Source organism: Astatotilapia calliptera, chromosome 9, assembly GCF_964374335.1.
Source record: "Astatotilapia calliptera chromosome 9, fAstCal68.1, whole genome shotgun sequence".
NCBI classification, from domain to species: domain Eukaryota; kingdom Metazoa; phylum Chordata; class Actinopteri; order Cichliformes; family Cichlidae; genus Astatotilapia; species Astatotilapia calliptera.
Genome location: NC_137430.1, coordinates 26,283,367 through 26,297,376, shown reverse-complemented (window position 1 = coordinate 26,297,376; position 14,010 = coordinate 26,283,367). Strand labels below are relative to the sequence as shown.

At 40.1% G+C, this 14,010-nt stretch overlaps 1 protein-coding gene across 1 annotated transcript in view; it reads right to left on the bottom strand.

Moving 5' to 3' along the window:
• The window catches only part of LOC113029320 (A-type potassium channel modulatory protein DPP6), a 263,030-nt gene extending 261,846 nt beyond the window's left edge, over positions 1 to 1,184 (bottom strand). The window contains exons 1-2 of the mRNA XM_026180141.2: positions 845 to 1,184; positions 686 to 753 (exon numbers count right to left, since the gene is read on the bottom strand). Coding sequence (XP_026035926.1) covers positions 686 to 742 — 57 coding nt within the window. The 5' untranslated portion in view covers positions 743 to 753; positions 845 to 1,184. The remainder of the gene's footprint in view (positions 1 to 685; positions 754 to 844) is intronic.
• Between the last annotated feature and the right edge of the window lie 12,826 nt (positions 1,185 to 14,010).

The window sequence follows — 14,010 nt, the reverse complement described above, 5'->3', positions numbered from 1 at the left end:
GCCTGGAAAGCCCTCTATTCCTGCTCCTCCTCACTCCTTTCCATCTCTTTCCTCCCACATCCTCCAGCTTTTCTGCTTCCTCCTTGTTTAATCCAACCCCACACTCTGTCATCCACAGACCCTCTCTTCCCTGTCTTTCTCCTAGTTGACTGCATCCACACAGCAGTAGAAGCAGCCTTGTTATGTGGGTCACAAGCTTGGTAAAACAGCTGTGGTACAGTATGTCATCATCTTGGATATGAGACAGCAGGTGCCTGTCAAGTTATTGAAGAAGAGATTTGAGGAGGAAATCCCATCAGTGTGGAAAAAAACTGCAAGTGAGCATCATAGTCATCATTTGCTTCTTTTTTTTTTTTCTTTAGCATTTTTGCAGTGTACACAAACCAGCCTCGCTTTTCTTCTTTCCAAAACCTTTAACATAAACTGCTCACCAACACCCTTCCCTTCATTGAAACTGATTTCATTTTGTCTCCACAAGAAATTCTATCCGCGCTCATCTTTCAACATCTCCAAAGCGCACAGACGCGCAATAACCCAGCATGATGAAAACTGCGTCTACAGCTTTTTGTAAGCTTGCAAACAAACATCCAGTATCACTGGTATGCTCCTTCCAGCGCTGCGCCATAAATGGACGCTGGAAAGAGACTGTTAAATCTTAACTTCTTCATACGTAAGTCTTTCTTACCTTTCCTCCCTTGGAGCATCTGCGATACGCATTTGTGGCTCCCGCTGTTTGATTCATGGCGAAAACCTCTGCAAAAGTAAAGAACAAGCTGAAAGTTGGAGTCAATTTTAAGCAGGCGGGCACGGAAATCTGTGTGTGTGGGGTTGTTTTTTTTAATACCTAGTGCGCTGGATTGCCCTGGCTGTCGGTCCTCGTTGAAAAAGAACCGCGCTTGGTGTTCAGACTTACACTAAATTTTCTAAATATTTCCCCCGATGTAGTCCAGAGAATTTAATGAGCTCTCCTGCTTGCTGTTCCAGGACAAAGTGATGCTGATTATCACGCAGTCGAATATAAATCCGCTGGGAAGTTTCACACCAAATCAACCTGTAAAACTGGCTGCTTTAAATCTACTTACATTTTTTTGTAATATAAGTTGGTCTCTATATTCGAGCTCTCAGGATGATTTTGAATCAGACCTGCACAAACTGACGGAAACGCGCCTCTGTGTGTGTGCGTGTGTGTGTTCGCCCAGCAATTGCGCAAGCGCATCTCCACTGACAGCTTGACTACATGGAGTTGAAGAAGGAGCCTGTCAACACTGCTCGCCCACTCTAGAGCAGCAGGCAGTAGGGACTGCAGGGTACACTGTAATTATGTATCATGAGGAACCGTATATGATACCATACTATGATAATGTGTTTGCTAAAACCAACAAAAACTCCTGATACTGCGCGTCGTATACGAGTTTTCCCTGTATTTGAGCTCCTTTCTGAAAAACAACAACAACAAAACAAAAACATCCTTGGAGGTTGATTTGCGTTATTCTCTTCAAAGCAGGCGAAAGTCAACTCTGAGTGACCTCTGTCAAATTTAAATTAGATGAGTGACACCAACGAACAAAAGTGAGAAATTGTCTCTGACGATTTCAATCATTATCTCTGCTTGAGGAAGTGGATTTGTTTAGTTTCAATTATAGCATAATAAATGAATGTTAAGAGGGCAAGCTTACACTGAAGTGTGGCAATTAGCTGGACAGGTTGGTGCTCAGCTGTGACAAAGTTGCTGTCACTCACTTTCACAAGGCTTTGCAGGATGGAAAGGAATTAACAGAAATACATGGCTTGTTGGCTTCACTTACCGAAATACACTTAATACTGATGGGTTTCCCACTAAAAGAAAAGTCTGCTTTAAAAGAAAACTGAAGTTATCCTTAAAATATATGTTGATGTTTCTTTTAGAAAAAGCACAGTGGTTGCTGATTTTCTGATTGTTGGTTATAAGTGAGTGACATCAATAATGTGATATCAAGCTGTGTAATTCTGGTGGAATTGCTTCAGCATTCCTCTTTCTCTAACTGATATCCAACCTGTGGGGTGTATGCACCAACAACTTGCAGCACCAAACCTTTCATTTCCAGCTTCAAACTCATGATCCTGCCTACACTGAATTTTTTTCACCTCCTAAGGTAGAACATTTTGATTCCACCTGAGCAGCTTCTGGTCTGGCTTCCTTCATTCTCTCCATCATATCAACAATTTTTCTCCCTTCATCAGTCATAGTCCCATAAAAGTCTTGACATTCACCACCAAACTCATGCCTTCCCTCCTCTCTCACTGCCTCTGAATGCACCTTCCCTGTTTCCACATCTTTTGTGTTCAGCTGACAATAGCACAGTTTTCCACCAGCACTGTGTTGGCCAACAGCACTGGATGTGGTCATTGTTTGGCAAGGCCCCCAACCAATCCGGCATGGAAATCTTTTCTTAATGATCAGAATGTTTGATTTGGCAGATATTTTACCCCGGATGCTCTTCTGACTCATTTATTAATTTATTCAGGCTTGGGACTGGCACAAGAAGTACACTGCAGTGCCCCCCCTCCCCACCTGTGGCCGGTTTATCTTACCCTGAAATATGAATTGTTAATAAATGATCAAACATCTTGTTTCATGCAACTCAGGGAAAATGACACATAAATGATGACGGAAATGCTGTGAAGAAGCAATGCTTGCATCAGTATAGCAAACCCGAGGCTCCCTTCAACAGAACAATGACAGTCTGGGTTTCTAAATACAGTCTGATGATGCACCATCAATCCAGTTTAGTCAGATGAATGGATTTCTTTCACCAGTTGCATGAAGATATACAGTCTTATTGTTGGATTGTTGTAGCATACGTTACATCATTCAAATGTGGAAATGGATCTTTTGAAATTTAATGATAAAGACAATTAAGTGAGGCAAGGGTGGATTAGTAACTTATATCCCTAAGGCCTTTAGGGATAAAGTGGATTTCACCAGTCCCTGTAAAGAGAATGAAGACTGGTTCCGAGAAGGCAGAACTGGGTGACATGTTGGAAAACCAAACACTAAAGAGAACAAATCTGGGGTAATTTCTATAAGAAAGAAAATCACAGAGGACAGAATTCACAAGCAGCATCTGTGACATCAGTGTATTTGAAGTTGTAGTCCCTTAAGAAAGCCACTAACTTCAGTGGTTCTACCTGTAGCACCTGTACCAGTATTTTTTTCAGTGGAAATTGTTCTTCTCATCCTTTTTTATACAATCAATGCTTCAGTGGAAAAGAGTTACAGTAAATTAGTGCTCCTGGAGCTCAAATCGAAGCCAACAGAAAGGTTCTGATACCAGAAATGGCTGTTATGACAAAATCAAACCAAGATTAGTTTCCTCCAGTTTCTGTTACAGTAGTTGTATCATCCATAAACTTCCTTTCCTTCCAAATACAGCAAGATGATGGAATTATTTTCTTCATTTCAAAAGAATACATGAGCCAGTTATGTTAAGGGATAATAAGGCACACTGATGGTATTGTGTTTTGTTTAAGGTCCTTTTTGTGGTTCCAAATAAGACTCGCCAATCTTCCGACAGAAACATGCAGAACAGTTCAAACACAGCTAAAAGGGGACCAATTCTGACCTGATACAATCAACAATTTTGAGCCAGTTAGTACTTGGTGAGCCAATTACTTGAAAGACTGTTTACAAAATTTCACTCCTTTTCAAAATCAATCAAAATCACCAGCCTTGTAGAAACATTTCCCCTATAACCAGTGAGTCTTTCTGCAGAATTGGCACAGGCTGGCCATGGTTAACAAATTGTTATTTGCAAATACTCAGGTTGTTGATGTGCAGATGGTGTGGCACAAAGAGAAATGAGCTGACAGCTAGAAGGCTGGGGAGGCACACAGATAAGCAGGAATGCAGGTGAGGGGGTTGCAGGAGTGAGTGTGGCGTGGTGAGCTGACTGCTTGGTGACAGAGAACAGGTGGCAGGTGAAGCAGGAGAGTGCGGCATGTAAGTATAGCAAGTTAGAGATAGGAGTTTGGAAGAGTGGAAGCATTGAGCAGAGCATGGCAGGCAGCAGACAAGGAGCAGATCTAAGTTTACCACACACCAAAAACACAAGCAGCAAGCTAACTTATATGCACACAGCTTGTGGCTGTGACACAAAAGAACACCTTGGGCATACTACTGTTATGATGATTATTGTGCACAAGGTGCCTTTTTTCCCCCAGCATTGGACCCTTACAGTAACAGTCAATCAACTAGACTGATTGGCACGATTTCCCCTTTCTCTAACTTCCTGCTAAGTGTGTCTGTTCCCAGATTTCAAACTAAAACCAACATGGTGACTTATTAGCAAACATTTTCTATATTATGGAAACAGTCCAGGTAAAGTCCAGTCACCTTAAGTCTTGACTTTGGAAAACCAGCAGTGCTACACCACAGGATATAAGTTTGTAAACTAGCTTTTATCGGGTCATCATATCGGCTATGTAGCTTGGGGCCAGACATATTTTAAAAGTTACAAGTAAAATCTTAAACCTAAGAAAGCCAGTACTGGTGTGATATGGTGCTGTTTACTAAAACCAGGCAGAAGCTCAGGTTCTGAAGCAGCTGGAGGCGAGAGTCACTTTTAGTTTATACCAGATAGGAAGGAGTTGAAGTAGTCAAGCTTTGAGAAATGTTAATGTTTATTTGTTTGTTTTTTAGATTTTGCCATTATTGGAAAGTCGCATGTGTATCATCTGTCAAGCAATGAAAAACATGATGGATAATTTGGTTAGGTAGAAGCATGTGAGGAGCAGCTATGGCTTGGAAGGTTGATGGTTTGATATCCTTGGGAACAATACTGATCCTCACTTGTCATCGAATGCCCTCAATTAAAAGTACTTTGTAATGGACTGTCCATTTACCATATAAATAGAGAATACATTAATTCGAACCTTGTGGTTTACCAGAGCTAAAGTGAGATCCAGACAATTTTCTGAAAGCTAAGAATAAATCATTCAAGTGAGCATCATTGATGCAATGTCCAAAAGAGGTGAAACTGCTCTTGCAACCCTGTCAACTGCTAAAAGGAGGTCACCAGTTACCTCAAGGAGGGCACTTTCTGTCACGGTCAGGGGCAGCGGCCGCGTGGAGAGCGGAAGGAGGACTCAAAACGCAGCACTTATTCAGGTGTGAGGGTGATTTATTGATAATATCCAATATAAAGTGGGGATGGTAAAACAGAACTAAGGATGAACTAACTGGGAGAAACTACACAAAGAAATAGCAAACCTGAGCATGAAGGGAGAACAAAAGGGAGAGCACGCAAGGGATTACACCAGGTATGAACACAGACGAGGAGCAGAGGAAAACACACACTATAAGTACACAAAGAGACACTGGGAAATCACACACAGGTGGGGGAAACAGCTGGACCTGATTAACCTGACGAGACAGGGGAACACTAACACCAGGGACCAATAGAGGGAGCACAAACCCAGAACCCAGTGTCTAAAATCCCAAACACAAACCATCCCAAAACAGCCCAAGAATAATAATGAAAGTAATAACAATAAAGAACATAAACACAAAGTCACTGAGTCATGGCCGCAGGACCATGACACTTTCTGTGTTGTGCGAAGCTCTAAAACTGAAATTTGACTGGCATTTATCAAAGATGTCCTCATGAAAGGCTAAAGGTTGGGGGAAAAAATCTACAACTTTAGATAAAAAGTTTAGAAATTGGTCTAAAACCTTTGAAAAATATGGAAGTAAGGTGTAAGGTTTCTATAAGGGACCACAGGGTGTTAAAAGAAAATAGCTGTTAACCATATACTGGGCCAAGCTTTTTGTACTTTAGAATAAAATCAAGGCTACATGCAGTTGATTTATTTATATGCCACATAACACTGGTGAGCTGAGTCTTTCATGCATGCATGTGGTTTTATTTTGATTATCCCACATGCTGTCTAAGATTATAGCTGAGCTGAAATAATATGACACCAGGTTATTGGATGGGTTTCAAGTACACTTCAGTCACCTTTTAATAGGTGACTGCAAGCTTCTCAGACTTATATTCTTCTGATTACAGCACACTTCTCTCCCTTGTTTAAATCACCCTGTTGACAGAATCTATCAGCAGACCATCAGTCAGTACTGAAGTCTGGCTGTCGGTATGTCGACACTGCTAGCGCACTCTAACAAGTAAGAACACACTTAGGTTAACTCCGTGCTTGAGTTGTGCTTTCATTTCCAAGGTAATCTCTGACCTTTAGCTCATCTTTGAGGGAGACCTCAACTTTACAGCCCTTTGTTTCAGCTCCAACCTCTCCTACAGGGGCTCAGACTGAGAGATGCAAACTATAACATTTACTAAATGGAGTGTGAATTAATAGAGTTTTGTCGTGGCTCAACTTCAAGCTGCACTTTTTTCGTGTTTAACTGTGTGCTTGTGCTCCATTTGGCACAAGTGCTGACTTAGAATAGTTTGCCTGCCTGGTATTCCCGTTCGCTGCAGTGAGTGGGATGTTTATTGATTGGAGAGCTCATGATATTTTCCTATATGTGGATTTAAGAGCAAAATTAGCAGTTGCTGCTTGAAGTCAGTGCATTTAATTAAAGGCCAGTCTGTTCACGGACACTTCCCTACCTTGCAGTGTAGTTCTATCACAGACGCTTTGAAGACACTTTGGAATCAAATGGACTCATTAAAGAGACTGATTGTGCATGACTTGATGTATGTAAGAAAGGCCAGTGAATCTAGACAGTCAAAAAATGTTCTATATTCAAAAGGTTAGTCATAATCATGAATAATAGTAGTGCTTGCAACGAAATGAGGACTTAAAATATTCAATCTTCAGGCACTCAGGAACAATGCAAAGAATAAAAAACATTCACAAGCTGGTCTAGGGGTTGAATTTAATAACCAGTTTGGGGCAGTAGACATTTTCATCAGTTCAAAAATACCTTCTGGCACTTTGAGGTAATCTTCAGCAGAGCTGTATGGTTAACGTTCAATCAGCATTCAGTGAATGTTTAAAGACGTTAGAAGTTTGGGTTCTAAAGTGGTTTTAGACTGGACATGAAGAGACTGTTGATGTTTAAACGTGGGGAACAGAAATCTCAATTCTATCAAAATTGTAGGACTGCGTCATGAAAGTGCAAGTAGCACAGAAAATAAGAAAGAAAAAGAAGAGGGCATCTTTTCTGATGCATAATTTCAGTCTGAGCTGTCACACAAAAAGTTGCATTTTGCAGAACAGGTTTACAACTTTTTTGAAGTCTGTCTTCAAGCCACTCTCAAAGGTCTTAATCTGGAAACTTTCCAGCAGTCTTGAACAAACTCAACCGGTCAGGAATAACATTATGTCCACCTGCCTAATGTCGTGTTGGCCAAAACAGCCCTTACACATCAAGGCCACTAGAGCTCTGATGGTGTGGCGCAGTATCTCGCACCAAGATGTTAGCAACAGCTTTCTTTAAGTCCTGTAAATTGCCAGGTGGATTGGACTTGTTTGTCCAGCTCATCCCATGGATGCTCAGTTGGACTGGCTTTGTGGCACAGCCTGCTGAAACAGACCATATAAATCAGGGAATACAGTTTCCATGAAAGGGTGTACATGGTCAGCAACAATGTTTAGGATGTTGGATGTTGAAATAACATCCACATGGATGGCAGGACCAGCAGAACATTGCCCAAAAGCATCACACTGACTCTGCTGGTTTGCCTTCTTCCCATAATGCATCTTGGTGCCAGGTGTGACCCAGGTACATGATATGTGAGAGAAAACATGTTCAGACCACATGGATCAGCTTTCAGTCCCCACAGGTATCAATAAGCTTTCACAGCCCTCGCCCATTGTCTTGGTTTCTGAAAAAATTCTAACATTGTCCCCAGTAAAGCCTCTCCACACCATCACAGCTCTTGTTTCATGTATCACAACTACCATATGTTCACCTTTTCTGTGTCTCACAAAGACCACCAAAAGTCTTAAAGCCTGAAAGTCCTCTTTTCCAAATAGGTCACTGACCAAGACAGCTTTGTCTCCGTCTCCCTCAGTTGTGCTCTCCTTGTAGAAAATCCACTATGTTAGGATTGGTTTTTAAATCCGATCAAATGTAGTGGGTACTACAGGAGTATATTATACATTATATGGTAAATGGCCTGTGTTTATATAGCGCTTTACTAGTCCCTAAGGACCCCAAAGCGCTTTACATATCCAGTCATCCACCCATTCACACACACATTCACACACTGGTGATTATAACAGAGGTAGTGGTGGAGTTCAAGTACCTCAGGATCTTATTTATGAGTTATGGCAGGAGGGAGTGTGAGACTGACTCACAGGTTCTCCAGACACTGTACTGATTTGTTGTGTGGAAGAGAGAGCTGAGCATGAAAGGGATGTTGTAGATTTACCACACAATATCTAGTCCTACCTTCACCTATGGCCATGAACTCTGCTTGTATCCATGACTTTTTAGTCTTTTGGTCAGTACCCAAAGAGAGTCTGGGGTTAACTTTGAAAATAGGGTGAGGTGCTTGGTCATTCAGGAGGGCCTCAGAGCAGAGCCATTTTTTTTGTATAGACAGAGAAGTTATAGTCTAAAGCTACATTAAATGTGTTTTTAAAAATATCACAAAGCTCCCTTGATTGACTGGAGAGACTGATGTATTCACCTTGATGTATTCTGTGCAGAAAACCATTCAGATCCAGCAAACAACGTATTGCAGCACAGGAAAGCTCTTGAGTAGTAAATATTACCTTTCAGGAAAGTCTTAAATGTCAAGAGTTAGAATTCATTGCCAGGCTTAAATACATGAATCTTATTTTTCTCCTGAGCCCTTCTTCAGTATAGTACAGATTACCTTGATTTGCTAACCTTTTGTTATTCAGGTCCTCAAAAGATTTATGTCTGTGCTTCTCATTCCTACTGTATTTGGTGAATGTTAATGTGCAGCGCTGCTTTCTGTGTGGCTGTAACAAGATAATGGACTTATGCATAATAATGTTTGGGTGGGGATAATCTCATTTTAGAGGCTGCTTCTCTTTTTTCCCCCCTGATAGCATCCCAATATTGTTAAAGACACTTTTTTGGGGTTTAGGTCTCCAAACTGTGCAATAGCTGCTTTGCAGATGCTTCACAGAGGAATGTTACATATATTTGATTTGAATGTGATAGAGTGCAGTAGGGACATTAATGCATAATTTCTTTTCTTTTTTAAAATTTTCAATTTATTCATTTCTTTTCGTCTTTATTTTGGGACTTAAGTAAGCCATAATTTAAGTCTCAACTTCAAAGTTTTACATTCCTGAAGAAGTTTTACAATCGCTATCTTCTTTCGACAAATCTGAGTGAATGTGGGTTCTTATTCCTTTTTAAATGTTACACATTTTTTCCCACCATCCACCCCCTAATTTCAATAGTAGCACATTGAAGCAGCTATATAAAAAAGCAAAAAGCAAAAAAACTTGCTTCACTCACTCTGCATTCTAAAATATAAGCTGACAGAACCATAAAGTCAAGGTGTGCTTAATATTTAGCCAGAAGCAATGATAGAGTGACTGCAGATAAAACAGGGAATCCAAAGTGGGTTCCTGTAGACACACAGAGACACATGAAAACACACGAAATAATTAAATATATCTAAAATAGCAATGTTGTTGCTGCACAATGTGTTAAATCTGAACCTAACACAGACAGTGACTTAGAAATTCAAAACACCTCAGTTGGCCCACATTTCTTCTTTTTTTGGCTAAGTGTGCATCACTGTCTCCCAAAACAGGAGGTTTTGTTCTTTGCAGAGAGTCTTCTGGGTGTAAGCAGATGGTAGGTGACCCATTCAACCTGGAAATCGAGGCACGAGGGCGTAAGATGTAATTACCTCATTCAAGATCAAAACAAATCAGTCACAATCCACCTTGTCTTTGCTTTCAGCTCCATCAGATATTTGAATTAGAATGAAAACTTGAGATCTGACAAGATTTCCCCTCAGTGTTAAGAGGTTGTTTTCTTTTTTCTTTTAGCTTCTTTACCCTAAGGGTATAGAAGTCCACAGAATGAAGGCTGATTGGCTCAGAGAAGGTGGACAAGAAAATGATTGGAGCAATAATGTCACATTGATCTGAGAATGTGCAAGAGTGGAAGTGAGGTCAAGAACAGGCTAGCAGCCAAACTTTGTTACATGTTTTGACATTTTATGTCCCAAGGATGGTGTTCTTGGTCACAGAAATTGACAATGAGCAGCATGTAAAAACCAGGTTAATGCCCCAAATTTTCATTGTATTCGTTTTTTAATGTTACCTACATTTTCAGAACTTCTGGATTAACGTAAAAAAGAAGAAAAAAAAGCAGATTATCTTTTCATGTATCAAGGAGGAACACAATTAACATCTTTTATTTTAAAAAAAATTAATAATATAGGGTCCAATATGAATTCTTGGTGGTGAGAGAGGGAAAGAGAACCAGAGAGCTTGTAAACTGAGGTGTTCTGTGTCTGTCAACAGGGGGAAAAACATAGAACTTCCAGACACAAATGAAATCCATACCCACACATAAACTAGGAGACAACTGCAGTGAGAGTTACATGTAACACCCTGCCCCTTAAGATTAATAGCCATACCAGTGTCATCCTAAGCCATATGTGAAAGGGCATCGGCCACAGTACTGTCGTGACCCTCTTTGCAATAGATTTCTATATTGTTTAGGGTATGAGAGCCCTGCACAATAGTCATTTATTGGAGTTATACTGATCTGATATATAAGGGGTTGTGATCTATCTACTGTCACTGGCTGTGGAATTGAACTTACATAAGCCTCAAAATGCTGAAGGACCGAGAGCATGATGAGGACCTCCTTTTTCATTGTGGGTGCTCAATGCCCGAGGAATCTTCCTGTTGCAAAACAGCACCGACTCCAGTACCACAAGCATCAACATCCAACTTGAATTGTGTGGGAAACACTGTAACTAGCACTGGGGAATTACAAAGGAGAACTTTTATAGTTTGAACAGCCTGCTTGGACTCTTGGACGTCTTTTTGGTTTACCCAGTGGTTCTGGGCTTCTGGACTTTATAATGGTTGAATACTCAATTCTTTTCTTGGTTTCATTTACATTAAGTAAGTTTAGGTTAGAGGATTTTGTAGTGTCTAGTTTTCAGTGTTATCTATGTCAGTAGATGCCATGTGATGTCAGTCTTGTCTCCATGCTTATTTGCCTTTCTGTTCTCCTTGCTCTCACCCTTGTTCTCTGTATTTAGTCAGTCTGAGACTCAGTGTGTGTTTCCCGTATTTCCTGTTTTATTCTGACAGTCTCTCATCCTGTGTGCATCATGTTCAATTTTGCTTCCCCCCTGTCAGTTAGATTATGTCCAGCCATGTTCCCCAGGTGTTTCCTCTCTGCCCTGATTCCCTCTTGTGCATATAATGTCTGCATCTCCTGTCCAGTATTACAATCTCACTGTGTTGTTTTCCAGCTGTGTGTCGTGTCTGTTTAGAAATTCCCTGCATCATTCTGCAGTCCGCTTCAATTTCCAGGTTTCTGCTTAGTTCATAGTTCATGCTCAGTAAACTTGTTTTCTGCAAGCTTAGCAATAAAACTGTTTCGAGTGCAGTACTGCCTGTGAGTCTACATATTGGGTTCGCAACTCTACCTGCCACATACAGCTCAGCATGACACTTTTCAGGTGTGACTGAAAATTCTATAATAGCCTTTCAGACAACGAGAACAAGATATTTCATGTTTGGTACAGTTGCAGGAATAGGGAACTCTACAGTAGCAGTTATCTTAACTGGATGTACTTTACCCTGACCAACGTATTTGCCTAAGTAAGTCAAGATAGCTTTGGCAAACTCACATTTTGCAGGGTTTAGGTTAATATGAGTCTATTGCAAACATTAAAACACTTATTTTAATAGCATCTTTACCAAAGTAAGCTTTTATTTTAGATTGAGAAACCATTAATACATCTTTGGCTACCTTGCAGGCATGATTAAGACTATCTAAAAGAACTAACACAGCCCAGGACATTTTAACAACAGTTCATGCATCTGTTCATAGATCAGAAGCTGTTCAAATATTTTAAAACATACTTGCAAATAGTTAAACTGGGATACCAAATACTGGAAAGCCTGGTTTTTCTGAAATAGATCATGGGTTGGGTTGGTTGCAGGAATCAATGTTTATGTAGCAAATGGATGTTCTTTACATGATGGGGGTGATAACTCTATGCCCACCTCCGGCTTGGAGGGCTAGGTTAGGGCCATCTGCCTGGCTTTTTCTATTCAACTTTTGCGAAACTGGATATAAAGTTAATTTATTTACATTTTTATTATTTTTAAACAGGTATCACAACCTACAGCATAGGCTGGACTATTCCTCTTTGTAGAGACACTAACATAAAATGCAGGTTACATCCTTAGTGTTTTTTAATTAAATGCTGTATTGGGTGAATTTTAGTTTAAACAGGTCAACTAAAGTTAAAAAAAAAAAAAAAACGTTCTGGAAATATGCATGTTTGATTTTGACTTTGAAATGATTGCAGAGGAAAGAAAGGTCACCCCATAAATTCAGGGATTAGAGCAGCTGCTGCCTGAGTGAATCCCAGTCCACATCTGCTGCCTGCACTAGTGCCTGCTAACACACCTACAGCTGCTTAGCAACATGTTGGATGCCAATTAATTCTAGGCCACTTTCTTTACAGCAGGTTTTCCACTCCCTCATGACTGTAAATTAACAGTGTAGGTTTTCCTGTCAGGAGGAATGTTCACAGACTGGATACTAACCAAATTTTAGTGACTAACTTGTGTCTAAATGAGGCATTGACTTTAAAATTTAATGCAAATACATTGTTGAAATTCAAATACATTCTGTTTTCAGCCAATTAGGAATTTCTGCATTGAGTTACCTGCTGTGTGTAGAGAATGGTGATTGCATTTTCATGACCTGCAGTATTGTATAATCAGCCATTGTGTGCAACAACTATATGCTGCATTATGAACACCAACGGTGTGTAATTGATATGTATGTGTCTTGTAAACAGGAATAGCACAAATTAAAAATTTTAGTGCAGGCATGTTGTTCAGGTTTTTCTCATTCTCTTCTTATCCTCAGTCTCTGAAACAACATTTGCAAAATAAATAACTCATAAGGATTACGGTAATGTCTGAGCCAGAAATTCAGATATTTCAGTAGTTGCACGTTCTGCAGCTACATTGTATTAAGTGAGTATACACAGCTGTGTGTGTGGAGTAAAGCCCATCTACCATAACATGTGAAAATGAGTAGTGTGATCTTATTTTGATTATGGCCCCAGTATGCAGGAGCAGATGATTCCGTTCCCTCAGGTGGAAAAATAATTTTTACTGCCGTTTCCTATAAGCGAGTGGTGGGTTTGTGGCAAGAGTGGGCCCAAAATAATCAAGTTTGTTGAGTATTTCTAGTCATTATGCCTACAGCCCAGACTCCTAGTAATGGGTGTTTGGAAGGAACAAGGAGTTCATTCCCTGTAATTCCATTTACTATTCAAGCTTCCAATGAAAGATCATCAAGTTTAGGTTGAGCTGACTCTCATTCTACATATATAAACTTGTTACAGTTGGAAAACACAATTAAAATGTGACCTGTCAGCCTTTTTACCAATCCAAGAAGTCCAGTTTTCTCACTCTTGATTCCTCAAATAGTAGTGTGGTTATGTTTTAAATATTTCATATATACTGCACACATAACCCCATGAACCATAATATAGATACTCAATATCCAAAGAGCCCTGTTGGCATACATTTATATTATGAATGTGGTATTTTTTTCTTATTTTTTTTGTGAGACATCTAGCACCATACCCCGCTGTTGTGGTTTGCAACTGAAAAGATGAAAGATTTATTTAATTAATTTTTTTTGGCAGGGAAGGGGACATTTCTGGGATCGTGCTGTTCGGATAAACTGCAGATCCAATTTTGCTCTCTGAGCTGTTCCTCCATTAGTGAAACTGCCACTGCTTATAGACAAGCTGTGGCACAGAGTTAAATTAATGCAGAATATTCCACACATCCAAC